Source organism: Lissotriton vulgaris, unplaced genomic scaffold, assembly GCF_964263255.1.
Source record: "Lissotriton vulgaris unplaced genomic scaffold, aLisVul1.2 SCAFFOLD_348, whole genome shotgun sequence".
NCBI classification, from domain to species: Eukaryota; Metazoa; Chordata; class Amphibia; order Caudata; family Salamandridae; genus Lissotriton; species Lissotriton vulgaris.
The window spans coordinates 1,607,923-1,625,898 of NW_028253059.1; the positions used below are offsets into that span (position 1 = coordinate 1,607,923).

A 17,976-nucleotide genomic window follows, 5' to 3' on the forward strand; every position below is an offset into this window, starting at 1 on the left:
GGGATGCACCATTTAAAATGTGCACCCTGCACAATAAAGGAAAATGCGCAGTATTAGCATGAATGCGCTGCCCCCATGGCAGCTGCAAACGCGTCCTGCCCACGGGGCAGCGCATTCATGAGAAAAACGTAGGGGCTGCTTTGAAGCCACTCCATGTTTTCATAGTACAGGCGACAACCCGCCTGCACTTTTAAAGGGGAATAGAGATCCCCTTGAAGGCAGGTGCAGTGAGTGACCGCACCCGCCTGCATGGGGATGGATGTCTGGGGGGTCCTCCCCTCTCCAGAGGGTGTCAATCAGAGGGCGCACTGGCAGTGTGCCACCAAAATGGTGGTACACTGTCAGTGCGCCTCCTGAGAGCATCTTTGCCTCTGTCCCTGCATCTGGAATACAGCACAGTCGCAGAGGGAAAGGGATTCCATCATTTGCATGGGGCCACGCCCGCATGCAAATAAGGGAACGCCCTCTTGAGGAAGCGCTTACAGTAGGAGGCGCACAAGGGTCTGCGGCCCCTTCTGTAATACCAAAGTGCCCCAGGGACACGCAAACCGGACGCAAACGCCATTTGCGCCCATGGAGCACGTCTATAATATGGCCCCAGAGTGTGACAGCTGTACTACTGAATATTGACACCAACAATATTGACATAGAAGAGTATCGAGGGACAAAACATTGAAAGGAAAGTTCATATGGGGAAGTATAGATTTACTAATTCTAACTCCGTATTCACTAGCTTATGTACCTCTCAATAATTGTATTTACATTTTATTCTCCATTTTCTGTCCCACCGATATTGTGTGTTCGATATTCAGGATGCACACCGTGGTGACATGAATGCCCAGTGGTTGATGTACCGTGGTCCATGAGAGGAGGAGGGTCGCACCACTTTAGGGTTGATATCTTTGACTATGTGCCATCATAAAATATTCATTTTGCTGTCATTTGTGGGACCACTGCAAAAACAACAGTTGATGGACAGAATGCAGAACAATGTCTTACATTCACCCCAGTACAGAGATCTGGGCCTAAATCCATCGTTTTTTTTGCACCCCACACCATCCTAGGTCAGACAATGGCTATGTGCAAATCAGCCTTGACCCTGTGCCTCATGGGAACATTCCAGCCCGAACTGCCAAGCCATGTGGAGTGCAAAAAACGATGGATTTAGGCCCAGATCTTTGTACTGGGGTGAATGTAAGACATTGTTCTGCATTCTGTCCATCAACTGTGTTTTTTGTCATTTGTGGGACAGCACATTGATGTTTTAAGAAAATAATTATAGTCCAGGCCAAGTGTACAAGACTAGAGCCCTACCAGCACCCACAAAAAAATTTGAAAGCCCAACTGAGGGAAAATCATTGCCTTCTACTTGAGGTGGAAAGCCAAGTATGCAGATAAAGATGTCCATACTGCTAGGGAGCATTTCACACACAGGGCCTGATTTAGAGGGCTGCGGAAAGGGTACTCAGTCACAACAAAGTATCCTTTTTGCCACACTGACATTACTGGACTGAGAACACAAATTAGCCCTGGCAATTTTATCGGACCGGCCCCCAAAACGGAGAGGAGGTTAGGGTGTGGGCGAGGGTACAAGTGTGAAGCACTGCTGCTAAACTAAAGCAGCCCCCAGCACTGCTGCTTTTGTTACTGGGGGCTGGTTTTGCAGCACTGCTCCAAAGCCGGCACACACCCTTCCAGCCTCCTGGGGAAATGCCTGATGCCCGCTATGACCAGTCCAGTCCTGCACACTGAAGGTCCGCCCGCCTCATTTAATGTTGGGTTGACCTTCAGCATGTATGCAACGCACACTACTCTATCTCCACTGCTGTCATATATCCGTCGGGCCATAAGAGGTTTTGCCATTTTTTTACCACCTTCTTTAATGTGGGAGAACAAATAGCATGTTTTTACTTGCACACCACCATCCAAAACATGGCGATAAGTGAAAGTAAAAACCTTTTCACGATCCCCATGCTATGGGAGAAAAATCTGAAATCCCGCTTTGGAATCTTCTTTATGAAAATATGAAAAGATATTGTAAGAGTCCCGTATGGCTCCACCATGTTGTTGGAGCCACACAGCACACATTTATTTTTTTTATTATTTTTTTTATTTTCAAATCAGTTTATTGAAATTATGACAATCTGAAAAATTAAGAGAGAATCAACCAGGTTGAAATATACATGCTCAAAATAGCGCATAGAGTTGCATTCAAGATCCAATATCAATAACACAGTGTAACAGCAATAACCTACAGGGCATATTCATTATCATTCTTTGTAAATCCAATGATACTGATGGGAAAGCCGCTAAGCTGGAGATAGGAGCAAATTGAAGCGGTCTCATGCGAGCCCATTTTGAAGCTCCTCACAGCACTTTTAATGCAACAGATGTCCACTAGGCCGTTGGACGTTCCTAAATAAGTCGGGTGGAGTACCCTTGGTATGGCAGTCGTAAAATACTCTACCTTTCTGAACGAATATAGGCCATCCACAGCACTCAAAATCAGACTCTCAGGTGGAAATTCAATTATAAGGAAATTTCATTAAATGGAGGAACACATTGTCAATGAAAGTAGACTGTTGTTAGGGATGGCGAGACACAGCAGTCGTGTCCCCTAGAGCTCATGAAGCAAGAAGAAAATTATGTAAAAAGCATTGTAGAGTGAGAGGTTTTGGCTCCACCCCATTATCGATCTTCCTTTTTGCACACATTTGGTTGGGTAGGTGTTGTGTTATGGCGCCTATAAAGTAGTTGAATTGTTCATATCTGATAGAGACATTGTAAAACAGACCTATGTAAAATATGGTATAGAGGGGCTTTGCATGATGTAATCTAGCAGCAAATAAAGTAGGACAGGCATTTAAATTGGGAATTCAATGGCAAATACACTAAGGGCTTAAGAAGTGTGGCTCAGTTGTTAGAGGCGGCAGACCCGGAAGCTGAGATCGGCCGTGGACCAGGGTTCAATTCCCCGCCTCGGCGGGTCTCGGGCTCAAAAATTCCACGGAGTCGACAATTCTTGCTCTGGTGCCTACTCGACTCACGGGATCACACTCTGCGACTCTGGGCAATAGCTTGCTTAATCTCCACAACGGCCCCTTGCGGTGGGATGCCTGGCTTTCACCTTGTGGATACCCGGCCGGGGTATCTCACAGGGGAATACCAGGACGGGTTCCCTAAGCAAGCGCCTAGAGACCCCTGGGTTATAGTGCGCTATATAAATCGAAACACATTTACATTTACATTTACATTTAACGTTGCCTAATAATTACGGTCAGGCAGACACATTGTAAGAAAGCGCCTGTTTTTGCATGATCACCACCAAAGTTTTGGGCTGATGCTGATGGTTTTTCGACTCTGAGAGTGCACTAAGGCCTGGTAACCAGACCTCGGTGCCAGTGCCCTGACCCTTTAAAAGTGTATATTTATTTGGACTATACTCAATTGCATAAGGTAGCCTACTTGTAGGTCCCTACTATATGGATCAGGGGCACCCAGAGCCTGTAAGATAAAGTGTCCCTTGTGGACTGCAGCACTTATTGTGCCGCCATGAGTGTGACAGGCAAAGCAAGAGCCCCAATCTGCCACTGCTGGGTGGTGGAGCAGTTTTCAAACTACTCGCTCAGCTTGCCATTTAAGCTAATTACAATGTTCAGGTTTTCCCTTTTAATATAACTAAGTCACCCCTAAGGTAGTCCTATCGAGCCCTAAGGCAGGCTGCTTTACATAAAAAAGTAGGACATGTATTGTGATAGATCCTAACAATAAACACCCTAAATTGTGGTTTTTGCAGTAGAAGGGCTAGTCCATTGGCGAGTACAAGGTTACATGCTGACAACTCAGTTGTACTAACCTCTGAACGGGACTACTACATTTAATGCTTGAAGGTATCAAATTTACCTGGCTTGATTCCCAAGTTGAATTTTTTTTATTTTTTTTTTTTTAATTGAGATTTTTTCCCCAATTTTTTCAGGGTAAAGGGCACAGCAATAGCAAAGAAGAAATTACTTATTCATACATCACCAGGAAAAAATGAACAAATACAGTGACATCCAGGAGAAAAAAAAAACAAATTAAACAATACATGGCAGATTTTGATATATATTCTGCTTCACTTATTATAGTACAAACACTGCTACCTTCTCCTCAAAAAAAAAGAAAAAAAAAGATAAAAGGGAGAAAAAGGATAAAAAACTAAATAACATTATCATCATTCTCATCCTTCCACCTGGTTATTGGCTCCCAGATTTTTAATCCAAGCCTCCTCCCCCTCCTTCCCTTTCTAGCGTAAATTGCTTTTTGCAGACTATATATTCTAAGTATCCTGGCTAACCACTGCTGATACGTGGGTGGCGCTGGGTCGAGCCACGCCGTAGCTATACACAATCTTAGTACTGCCATAGCCACAAAGACAAAGTACCCATCTTCACTCAGGGTACCGTCCGAATTCACGCCCAACATAATTATTGAAGGCGTTAAGTTAAGTGGTATGGCTAGTGCCCTCTGCAAGAATGTCTCAATCCCTTTCAAGATCGTACAGAGATGTGGACATGTTGAAAACATATGGATAATATCCGCCTGCAAGCTTCCACATCTAGGGCAGTTAATCCCCGATACTCCCCCCCCATTGCGCTATCTTCGCTGGAGTGTAGTATAGCCAATACAGTGTTTTGTAATGCTGCGCCTGAAGGGCTGCAGAGCACAAAACATTCATACCCATTTCTAATGAGGCCTTAAAACAGTCCCTTTCTGCCTCCAGCTTGCACTCCCAGCTATCCGCCCATTTCTCCAAATCATCCTGCTTAGTTTCAATTAACTCATAATAAAAGCGCTTAATAGTACAGCTTATTCCACCCTGTGCCACCTCCATTACAGCATTTTTTGCACACCCCATAGGCCCCCCTATTTTATTGGCCAAAAAACTTCGTACTTGCAGATACTTAAAGAACTGCCTTGTATCCACCCCATACTTTAGCTGGATCTTAGAGAACTGAAAAAAAACCTGTGTCCCCATAACATCCCCAATCTTTGTAATTCCTTTTCTAGCCCATTCTTTAAATATTGCATCTGAAAAAATATCTAGAGGGAATGCTGGATTATCAATCATTCTAGTATATCTATTATATCTGCCTAAGCCATATTTCTTGCTAAAAGCCTTCCAGACACTATACGCAGCCATTATCGTCTTGAAACGCGTCCTCTTAAAGTAGCTTGAGTCAAATTGTCTCAGCATCACATTTTTCGCCTCTCCTCCCATCAACAGGGCATAAATTGCTACCGTTCCTAGATCATCCTCCCCTTCTGCCTCCGCCCCACCTATCAGACCAACCATATACTGCAGAGCAGCTGCCCAATAATAAAGTTTCAGATCTGGTACAGCCCAGCCCCCTCGTTCTCTTGGTAGTGCCATATATCGCATTGCCCTCCTAGTTTTCCCTTTGGACCATATAAATCTATTAATCAAACCCTCTATATTCTTAAACCAGATATTTTTAAATAACAATGGGATTGCCCTAAATATATACAAAAACTTTGGTAAAACCAACATCTTTATTATATTTGTTCGCCCAAGTAATGATGAGTGCAGATTATGACGCCTATCCAGATCTCTTCTTACTTTGTTTATAATAGGGGTGATGTTCAATTCTACTATCTTATCTAACTCTGATGTAACTATAATCCCTAGGTACGTACCTTCCCGGACCACCCGATGATCCTGACACACCATATTCTTATTCTTAATTATTTGTGTTTTGGAGGTATTTAAGGAGTATCCTGACACTTTGCCAAATCTTTTTGCTTCCAATTCCACCTGTACGATAGCCTCCGTGGGGTTTGATGTTAGAACCGCCACATCATCGGCATACTCCCCTCTATATGTTCTTAACGGAGGTATGCTTACATTCATTGCCATCCTACGGATAAATGGATCCAAATACATTGCAAAAAGCAAAGGGGAGCATGGGCACCCCTGCCTTGTTCCCCTTTTAACCTGGACTGGTGAAGTTAAACCTGCATTTACCCTAACGGATGCAACCGGATCCCTATATAGTGCTCTTATTGCCTTAACAAAACCCTCACCAAACCCTGCCCTAGTTAAGACACACCATAGATAATCCCAGGAGACCCGATCGAACGCTTTCTTGGCGTCTAAAAACATTGCCGCCATCGGGTCCCCTGTTACTTCCATGGTGTCAAATAACGTAATAAGCTTTCGGGTGTGGTGAGTAGTTCCACGCCCTGGAATAAAGCCATGCTGATTACCGCTAACTAACGCTCCTATAACACTTGCAAATCTTATTGCAAAAGCCTTTGAATAAATCTTTGTGTCGGCATTCATGAGGGTTATGGGCCTATAGGAGCCCGGTTCATTAGATGGCTTCTTTAAGATAATGACAATTTCCGCCCCGGCCCAGGAATTTGGCACAGCCTCCCCCAGCTGTGCTTTTCGTACTACATTTATCAAATCTTCGCCCAAAACTCTCCAAAAAACCTTGTAAAACTCCAGTGGTATCTGGTCCGGGCCCGCTGCCTTCCCAGATGGGAGACTCATCATTGCCACTTTTATCTCCTCTGAATCTAGTGGGGTATCCAGCCTCTGCCGTTCATGCTCTTCCAAGCCCACCACAGGTATATTATTCAATTAGACTGCCATTTCCCCAGGGTCCTTCGCTTGCTGTTCATCATATAGCTCTATATAGAATTGTCTAAACACTTCCCTAACCCCATGTACATCCGTGATTAAATACCCTGCCCTATCCTTGATCTCCCTTACCTCTCCTGCCGCGGCCTTTTGTCTTGCCCGAATCGCTAGGGTACGGCCCACCATTTCGCTAACCTCATGACACTTTTCTCTATTTGCTGTGTAGATTTTAGCTGCTCTAATTGCTAAGTCCTCTTCTATTTCCATTCTTAGCTTAGCTAATCTAATAAGTGCCGACTCCACTGATCTACCTGCCGCTGCAGCATCATCTCCCTTTGTAATGCCAAATTTCTCTGATGTTCTGTCTTCCGTCTGTGTGCGCTATAACTCAAAGTTTCCCCCCGTACTCCTGCCTTAAAGCTGTCCCATACAATCCCTAGTGCTGCGGTACCCCTATTAATCCCAAGAATCCCTCAATCCACTGGGTCATGTGTTGTATATATTTCTCATCCTCCATAAGTCCTCTCTCGAAAGTCCTTACTCTCCTCTCGCCATTGGTGGGTGATATATCCAAGGTTAAGACTAGGGGATTGTGATCCGGTAGCAAGCGTGGTAGTCTCTCTATTTGAGCTGCAGGCAGGGACGCGTTAGTAACCAAAAAGTAATCTAGTCTTACACTCACCCTATGGGGTGCAGAGAAATATGTATATCCCTTTTCTCCTGGCTTACATCTATCCCAGACATCTATTAGGGCATTATTCCTGACTAGATCATCCAGTGCTCGAAAGACCCTCCTTTTCCTCCATTGATAAAAAGAATGAGCTCCTGACCCCAATCCCAACCCCCCGCTCCATCAATATTGAAATCCCCTGCAAGCACTATTCGAGGGGCCCAAGTAGCCAGCTCAACATCAAGGAACTCAAAAATCTCTGGGTCATCCCCCGTAGATCTATACACTGATCCAAAAGTTATCCATTCTCCCCCAACCAAACTTTCTACCAAAGCCCACCTCCACCATATATCTTCCGTTTTTTTCCTTATCTGAATATCCCTACGTCTTGATAGTATGGCCACCCCCCTATTTCTCGAGCCCTGCTTTGAAAAGGCTAAGACTGAAAACCTTAGCTGCTCTAGCAAATATATTTCAGTTATCATAATGTACGTTTCCTGTAACAGTAGAAAATCCACCCTCATTTTTTTTAATAAGATGGAGACTTTTTGTCTTTTCTGCCTGTCATTTAGCCCACATACATTCCAAGATAATATCCGGGTACCCATTAAAAAACATCCGGTGGCTGTCTTAACCACTTACACCTGCAAGTTTCATTCATAGAAGATTCATTCTGAGGTTGTTTAGTGCAAACATCCACTTCCCCCTTTTTTCTTTTTGATTTTATGTATTGTATTGTATTGTATTGTATTGTGTCCCTGTGCTGTGCCCTGTGCCCACCCCTAACCCCCTCCCCCTCCCCTGAAAGCCCTCCCTGACGTGCCCTCCCCCCCCTACAGGCAAGTAGGTCCATGAGACCTATGCGTGACAGCTGTGCCCCCAGATTACTCGCCCCCCTCTCTCTCCCACATGATATTACTGGCACACCATGTGTCCTCATCAACTTTACTTAGATCAACATCTAACCCTATCTTACATCTAGTGCTGAGACTTTCGAGTACCTTGAACCACTAAATCCATTGTGTCTGGCCGTACTCCATTTTCTTTTAACCACGCAAGATATTCTCGAGCCTTGATCTCGGAATAAAATATCTTAAACTGCCCATTCCTGATAATTTGTAAGTCGGCTGGGGAACATTAGGTATGCCTCACACCCTAGATTACGAAATGGAGCTATCAACTCCCTCATCCGCCATCTCCTTTCCACTGTGGTGTGGCAGAAATCGGGTCTTGCGAAGAATTCTACACCCTTATAGTGGCATTTGGCCTGTGGTTTTGCTTTTGCCATAATTTCCTCTCTCAAAAGATAATTACCTACTTAAATCAGTATTGCTCTTGGTTTGCCTGAGGTATTACCCTTGTTCTGAGCAAACGGAAATCTGTGTGCCCGCTGAACTTCAACTTCCCAATTCCACCCTGTTATGTCGGGTAATGCCCCTCTCAGTAATTCAATTACAAAGGCCCTCACATCCTACCCTTCCTTCCCCTCTGCCACGCCAAGGAGTCTTATATTGTTCCTTAGTTGTCTGTTCTCGAAATCCTTGAGTTTCCATAGTACATCTGATGTTGAATTTAATGTAACTTTTAAGTAAATGGTAACTTTAGAAAGGCTAGCAGCCAATTGGCTTTGTTCTTCTAGTGTAATGAGCTTGTCCACCACGGCCTTAAGCCTATCCACATCAAAGATGCTAACTTGATCCGTATAATTAATTATTATATAAACATTATTTGTAATATACCTCCGACATGCTTAACACTGAATAACCACCTATGTTAACAGGTTGGATCATTTTCCATTGTCTGATCCCTTTCTCAATCATTCTCACATTTTAGTAAACTTTTGACCAAATCAGAAAATAATTAATTTGTTTTTAGATACACTTTTTTTTACACTGACCACATAGCCATGATAGCCTCAAACAGTCTATCTATTTCTAGTACTCTTGATGTTGATGTCTCCACCCTTGGTTCATTAAAAATCTCTTTGAAGAAAATAAATTGTTAAGAGCATTGGAAAACAATTGGAGAATCACCTTCCTCTTCCAACCTTAATCTTCTCAGGGCAGTCAGAAAACTCTCCAAGAAAAAGTTTTTAAAGTGTATGTGCCTCATAAAAAATCCAAGGTTAACAGTCTCCAATTGATACAGTCTCCAAAGGTGATCTGGCCCACAGCGTTGGCCGGCTACCTCATTGGCCGGTAGTTATGATCATGCAGAATATAAAAGGACAAAATAATTTGGGCAAAGGCAGCAAGTGTCTGTCTTAAGTTAATAAGAATAACATAGATGTGGCCCTTATTCTGGAGGATTACTGCAAATGACTAATGCAGTCAGACTTTATTCTGTTTGCCCATGTACAGGCTAATTCTCAGAAAAATTGAGGAATGTCAAGCTTTTTCAGGATAATGGATACACTGGAGTTAAAAGGGAAACACCTCGAGACAAAATCATAAGAAATGAGGCGTTAAGGACTATTATAATGCCCAAATGCTCAGAAATTGCTCTCCAAAGGGACCCTAAGGCTAAGGACAAAGCAAGTGCAGATGAGCTGTCAGTGAAATTTTACACATACCCTAAAAGAAGGGGATACTGATCCCTTATGGGAAGGTATTGCTTATGCATGAAGGTGCATCCTCGCCAGCTAATTACCGTCTTAGCTTCATATTAGTTCCACTGAACAGAGTCAAGACATGGTGTATCGAATACCTTTGCCAGAATACAAAAGTTAAAGTCAAATTAGTCACTAAAGAAAATAACAAAACCAAAGGCGGAATAAGATTTTAAAAACGTAAAAGGTATACTGGGCTGCCAGGTTGGCACAGCTACAAGGAACACATACATGGAAGGAGAATCACCAGCGTTGTAGAGTATGAAAACATTCTAAGCAAACACAAGGAGAGGATGGACGAAGCACTGAAACTTTTCAGACACTCACCCCCAGGCACAGATCTGGGTTAAGTTCATCATCGTTCTTTATCTCACTTCGCCACCTCAGTTCGGACACAGCTATATGCAAATCAGTCTTGACCCTGCTCCTCATGGGAACAGTCCAGCCTGAACTGCCAAGCAAGGTCTTCTCTGGATCAGAAACACGCATCCTAGGACCAGTTTCAGGGTATACAAACATTCTTCTGAATTGTTTTGCCGCACTCGACTGGTTACAATGAATGGCCCAGGGACCAACATAAACCTTATTCTTCTCCACTGTGTGAAGACCCAGAGGACCACCCGCTCCCAAGGAATACTGACGACCATCAGTATCGTATAACACCAGCATCTGAATAGTCGAAAAGCTTGAATTGATGGTAGTCTGGTTTGTGAATGTCAGTATAAGGCTGAACAGACACTACATTATGGACGGAATGTTTAGAGCATCTGCAGCGAAGAGACAAACAAGCAAAAATGTCTGGAAATAATGTCAGCTACAGCAGTGCTTCATACAGAGGAGGAAGGAGGCACTGCAGGCTTCTGTCGCTATCCGGAGGAGTGTACTGAAAAGCTGGCAGTCAGACCAGAGGTGTGTGGGTAGATTCTGTGATTCCATGTGCATGTGGATCCAGCCCCACAACCTGTGGCATCTGCCAGTATGAGGGCGCAGAGAGGAGCAGATGGGGGTTGGAGCTGAGGTGCGGAGCATGTTTATAATGTGGCTTTCACTGAAACGGTCATGGAGCTGTGTGGTGCTCATACTGCAGTAATGTAGACACTGAAATCACAGGAGTAACTTAAAGGATGAATACAGTATCTGAGCCCTTATAATCATGGCCATTGGATTTATGCTGTAGGGGAGGACCACATTGTGGCCTAATTGACTAAATTATGTGGCAACAAAAAGCAAAGTTTGCAGCCTAACGCTGCATATTTAGTGATAGCATTACTTCATTGTGTTGCCATTTTTAGGGCTCGCCTACGCAGCGCGCAAGCGCTGCTTAGGAGGGAAACTGCTTAGGAGGGACCTCTTGCCATCACACTGTACTTTTTGGAAACTCGTGCATGTTTTTCACTGTTTCCAATGGGTACTCGTGTATGCAAAGCGGTTGCCTTGCGAAAGCGAGCAGCTGCGCCATCTGTTTGTAATAATTGCGCCTGCAGCTGCTCGCTCCCGCAAGGCAAACGCTCTGCATGCACAAGTACTGTTTCATTTTCGCGGACGCAGAGCCGCGCTTGTCTTTCAGCGATTGTTCTTCCCAGTTGTCGATTGCTGTTACTATGGCTAGAAATATCATACACTGTTTCTGTAGAACGCACCTTCCTTAAGGGTATGTTGCTACGATTCACAGATAACTGATGTTTATTCTTACTGAAACACTGGTACTCATTATCGACCTTAGAAGGGTCAGGGTTGAAGTTTGTTTAGCCTAGCTGTGATATTTATCTGTGACCCACAGATCGCAGCATTAGAAGCATTAGTTTACTGAGCGACCAGCCTGGCGTGGATCTTGGATTCATTAGACTTTTAAAATTACATGTATTGAAGAACACAACGATTTTCACACTCTTAAATTGTTACTTGTCGCTACAAAAACACAGTATAATTCAATGCTTACAAAAAAATATTCCTTGGACTGCAGGCAGTCATTCTCAAGGCTGGCACTTTCTTTCTTTCGCTACAGCGATAAATGTTTTTAATTATTTAATTCCGCAGATCAACTCCCTGCACTGCTGTACAACAGCCTCCAATGACATTACATTTCTCGAGGTAGGTGTGCTGCATCAGAGAGGGGCACCGAAGTGGGTGCTGGCCGGGCACAAACAGGCTCTTTGTGAAACCAGTGCAGCTGCTCCATGGTCCGACGCTGTAACAACTGCTATCAAAAGGCGCTGCAGCGGTTCCTAAGGGAGTTTTTTATCTGGTAAATGAGGAATGCAATAGGTGTGGCATTTACAAAACTCTCGTAAATGCAGATGCAAATGCTTGTTATGTATGGTAACGCTGTCTGTGGAAAAATTTGACCAAATAAATACCAGTTTAACATACAATTGCAGCAATAAGCAGCAGAAAGGTGACCGATCATCTTTTGTGAATGACCTTCCACCGTGCAGCAACATGTTCTGCTGCGTTTATAGTAACTTTGATCCGTTTTAGTTAGAATTTTTTTTTTTTAAATCTTCAGATTATGCAGCAGATGGTGGATTATGCGGCAAATGCAGCAAATCCATAACTATGCAGAAAATGCTGTTGTAGCAAAATTACATAATTCCAGTGGTCCTGCATTTTATTTATAGCTCGCTCAAGTCCTACCACCCTGAACAATAGCTGTGGCACTCCCAGCAACTCACTCCCACTGTGAGCCTTCTCCTGCCACAATGAACAGCACTCACATGGCTGAGCATCAGTCATCACTTCTGACAGGCTGGCATTTTGATAAGTGCTTGAGTGCTACCCCTGGAAGGCGTGCATATTTAACATCATATTATTTACAGCACAGAAACCTTACACAGGGTTTTGACACATATTTTTTTGATTTGATGATTTTAAAAATATTGAATTTAGCTATGTTTCCATCTACTTAATTAGTTTATCTTCTAAACTACATGTAAATCTTATGTTTTTTTAGCCAATGTATTTGGAATTTTTTCCTGTAAATGCACCTCTTGGGTTGCAGTCCATCCTGCACCTGAACTCCCCTGGAGTGAATTCAGTTCACTCACTATGACTATGGGAGAAAGCTTGATGCAGGTAACTTTTTTTGACAACTGCAAAATTCACACATTTTGCAAAATTGCTCGGGATTTTGAACGTGCAAAATGCATCACGTTGTAAAGCCCTGTGTCACATTATACTTGGGTCAGGTATAATGTATGTAGGATGGCCGTTCCCAAGCAGAAAAGCCTTGTTTAAGTGACGCATTGAAATCTAGAAGATTTCAGTTTACCACTTCTAGGACGCCTCTGCGTCAAAACGTAATGCCTGCTTGAAGCAGGCGTAAGGTGTGATGCAGTACAATAAGTATAGGCCTCAACATGCGTTGCTGGAGTTGCATTGTGCTTGCAACACAACTCCAGCAATGCGTGACTTTTGGGCCAACAGATGTGTCGGAAATTCTGACGCATCTGTCAATCCTTGCGCCATGGTGCACCGCATTGTAAATACGGCACATACATGGTAGCGCAAGGGTATCGCAGGCTGGTGAATGGGAAACTGACGCATCTCTACAGATGCATCAGTTTGTTGTAAATCTGCCCCTCAATGTTCAGATGAGAAATGGCAAATTAAATTAACAAAATGTTGTGAAAATGAAAAGAAAACCGCAAACCATAGGACTGTGTTGAGTTACGCCCATCTGTGGGGTATGAAGGGGGGATAGTTTGAGCATTTTTGCTTCTACAGATTTTGGTTCTCTCCAGAGAACAATCCCCAGAATTAAGGTCCGCTGGGATTTTACTTCTACGTGTTCTCCCTACCCTGCTCTCTCCACACTTGATGTATCTTCTGCCTGTCTGCGCCTTCTGTGGATACCACTTTCGTGCCTCGGCATGTATCAGTTTAGCGCCAAGACACTACTTCAGTGGTGAACTGTTGGCTTCACCAATAATTCATATCATACAGTACCAGCAGTAATGGGGTGATGCTCCAGCGTGCAAGAAAAACATCGAAGGAACGCAGAGATCAGAACCGTTTGATAAGGTCTATGTACGGTCCATGTAGGGCCGGCTTTAGGGTGGTGCGACTGGTGCGGCGGCACTGGGCGCCTACCTGGAGGAGGGAGGGGGGCACTGTGTTTAGCAATAACTTAATATTTAAAAATACCTGCTACAAAGTTCTTTGTGCATCCAGCTTTCCAGTAGCGATACAAATGTCAAGATAATTCTTGTGATTAATGTTCCTGCTACAGAGAGAGATCCGAGTTTTGTTTGGTGGCAGTTTTGACTCACCATAAAGTAGTGCATAATGTTATTATGCCTGCTGAAAAGAACAGATCTGTCTTTTATGTGGATAGCAAAGTGTATTAGTAAAGCCAACCATTATCAGTGCTTTAAAACAAATGAAATGCATGTGAGAGAGGCTATAGGGAGTTGTGGGGCACTTTTGCTGGATGGTAGTGAGGGAACCGAGGAGGAAGGAGGTCACGGTGTAGGGGCGCCAAATAATATTTCCGCGCTGGGCGCCACCAGCACTAAATCTGACCCTGGGTACATGACCGTGACGTGTGCATTCAGCGACATTGCTTACCTTCCGGCTTGGCCTTGTTCACCTTGCCGCAGGGCTTGGAGATCGTGACGGTGTTCTGGCACTCTGCGTCATGCAGAGCCCTCTTGAGGCTCCCGCTTCGGATCTTCACCCCAGTCTCGGGGTCGCACTCCCCCCAGGCCTGGAACTGGTACTTGCACTCAGCTGCAAAAAACCGGAAGAGATGGATCAGCGGATGTCAAAGGGGTGGGGGGGCAGGGGTGTATAAACGCGACGGTGGATGCATTTTGAAATGTCACCTACTTACTAGCTGCATTACAAATCGTTCATTGGCAGGTATCACATATCGACCTGCATGATTATAGGTATTAATTACACATGTTGCAATATGTTGCCCCCTGGGGGGGAAGGCCTACAATGGCAGCTTCTTTTTGCAAATTAGTTGTCACCCAAACTGGTAGTTATATAGCTGCAACGTTTCCCAGGTTAATGTGTGATATGCTGCCCCAGTCCAAGTTTTTTTCATTTGAATTCTGGGACTTGCAGTCCTATTTTATAATGGAATGTAAAAGTCCCAGAATTCACAGGAAAACCCTGGGCTGGAGCATGGCATGACGCATGAACCTGAGAAACGTGTCAGGTCTGTGGTTAAGTAACTAATCAGTGGTGTATGATTGCAACTGTGGCCACACACCATGTATATATTCCTTTCCAAACTGCAAATCGATGGGGGTGCCCTTTTTATGCCCCATCCAATTTGGAATTCGAAAAATACTTTTGTACAGTAAAAAGCCCTTGTGCAGATGAGCACTAGGCCCCACACTGTAAGAGGATGTGTTTATTTTTTCCATACTGTGTTTCGGTTTTTACGTTTTTAAAGATAGAACGTCTAATAATCATGAGTGGACTGGTGTTAATGAGAAAATAGTGACCTCTGGTGGGCAAAAAAGGGAATGTGACTGGCGTGAAAGCTTATCCTCTCAGACGGCACACACCCTGTCCTTTCTGTGCAGTTCGTGCTCATGCTCAGCCTTGTGCTCTCACCTCTCAATACAACTGCTTTTACTGGATGCAGGACGTGCTGCTTTTAATGACCAGAAGGCACACTGAGTACATTACAGTGACGTTAAGATTAAAAGCAACGTGAAGCAAGAGAACAGAGACCATTTTGAATGCTGACCACTAACTTGCTGCAGCCTTATGCACTTTAGTATCTATCGGAGTGCAGAGTGAGAATTTGCTCGAAGTACAGACAGCAAACAAAAAGCAAAACACCAGTCTCCTTTAAACTACAAAAAACAAAAACCCACAAAATAGCCTTTGAAACTTGGACAAAAGTCACCAACTTCCACTAAACTGGAAATCCTAGAATTTTGAATATCTGACCAGCATGTGTCTACGCCCCAGCAGGATTGGTTCCACACACTATTTGCACTTAATCCTGGCATTGCAAGTGGTAATTGTGTAAAACTGCAATTTTTAATGCAACAGTATCTTGGGGTACTACCAAAAGGAATTTGTACATAGAAAAAAATCAGATCAAAGGCAAACAGGGTGTTTTCCAGTGTGTTAAAATCAAAATGGTGCGTTATTCCTCATTCTGGCCTGAAGCATTCCTACAGTATGTAGAATGAGAACCTTTACTTTAACTCTGGGCTCATTTAAAACCTAGATTCTGGGTTCATCTTGGGAATCCTTTATTCTCCACCTCCAGTACAAAGCATCCTTCCTGATTCCTGCTGGAATATCAAAGGCCAGAATTAGGAATAACAGGCCATTTTGCTATCAACACATTAGAAAAAGTTCTGTTTGCCTCGTTACTGGCTCTTCTCCTGATTGTCTAGTTTATGTTCCCGCCACAAAGTCAATCGCATTGTTTTTCTGATGTTCCCCATGTTTCCTTAACTGACAATGCACCAGATACCTGCATTAGTGTCAGTTTACCACCTGAATAAAGCAATAGGCAAAGAATCTGCCACTGTATGAAACTAACTCTAGCACTTTTTAGGTTGAGTCTGGGCAGCGTATGCGCTGCGCTACGAGACATGCTGTATTCGAGTATGGACTTGAAGCTCCGCCCACTCTCCGCCCATATATTTCATTGGCTTGTGTCATGTCCTTTGTAAATACTGGCTTCTGATTCATTAATAGGCTTATTAATCCCTCCTTAGTACCGCCTTGTCTTCATTTGTAACCTCCCATGAGGACTGGTCCTTTTACTACTGTTGTTACACGGTATGTCTTATTTAGTCTGTAAGCGCTATTATTTTTAATGCGTTTCTCGTACTGCAGCCACATGTTTTATTGCAACATTCAGCACGCCTTGCACACTTTCACTTTCGAAGCAGCTTACAGACTAAATAACAGGTCCCGTGTAACAACAGAAGTAAAAGGGCCAGTCCTCATGGAAGGTTACAAATATAGACAAGGCGGTACTAAGGAGGGACTAACAAACCTATTAATGATTGAGAAGCCAGCATTTACAAAGGACAATGGCACAAGCCAATTAAATATATGGGCATGGAGCTTCAAGCCCATTCTGAAATACCGCATGCCTCACAGAAATACCGCATGCCTCGCAGAGCAGCGCATGTGCTGCCCAGGCTCGACAATGGCAGCCACTTCTTTGAAGGGAAATAGGTCTCCCATTTACAAGAGTTTGAGCTATTGGCACTGTAAATGACAATCCCTTTTACTAATGTGTTAATTATCAAAACAGATAATTAAAGGGCATTGTCATTTACAAAGCCAATAGCTTAAACTCTCGCAAATGCGAGTTCTATTGCAAATGCATATTAGTAACTTATGCTCAGTTTGACCTAGAAACAAACTATTTTGTGGTGAAATCTGCAAATTATGCAGCAGATGCTGGACTATGTTGCAAATGCGGCAAATCCATGAAATAAAATGTTGCAGCTGCAGAATCACATAATTTCAGTGGTCCACTCTATATTCCATCACTGCAGCTTCTGAATATATTCCTTCCATTAGCAAGGCTGGAGGCCTTCCAATGACAGTGTGTTGGTGCACTCTAACTGGCCATTAACCTGCAGATGGTAAAACGCTGCACTGGAATATAGAACACCATAAATACTCAGATATAATTCCATTTCTCCTTATGTGACCTGGACCCCACTGTTTAAAACACTCTCCTTCAAGAATCTTTCCTTCATAAATATGTTATTAAAAACAATATTAAATTTGGATGTTGTCGCTTACTCAACTAAGCAAAACGTTTTTTCGGTGATAACTGATGCTGACAATGGAGAATTTCTGACCTTGCACCGCCAATGTCCCTGTAAGGTTTAGAGACAGTTCCTGGCAGGGTGCCACAGGCCACACTGCCAGACACACCCTGACCCTCATCATCCTTTCAGTCTTGTAACAGGTAGAAAATATTCAAATCTTTCACAAGGTGCATTCCTGACTCCGAACATGGTTTAATGTTTTATCTCATTGTTGGACCTCCTTCTCAAAAGCCCCTAGTAAGTTACATGCACCAGTCAGTCCATTAATGCCCTTGGTGGT

At 43.6% G+C, this 17,976-nt stretch overlaps 1 protein-coding gene across 1 annotated transcript in view; it reads right to left on the reverse strand.

Moving 5' to 3' along the window:
- The window catches only part of LOC147661174 (pleiotrophin-A-like), a 115,705-nt gene that overhangs the window by 65,238 nt on the left and 32,491 nt on the right, over window positions 1-17,976 (reverse strand). Inside the window, exon 3 of the mRNA XM_086951264.1 lies at window positions 14,491-14,652. Coding sequence (XP_086807390.1) covers window positions 14,491-14,652 — 162 coding nt within the window. The remainder of the gene's footprint in view (window positions 1-14,490; window positions 14,653-17,976) is intronic.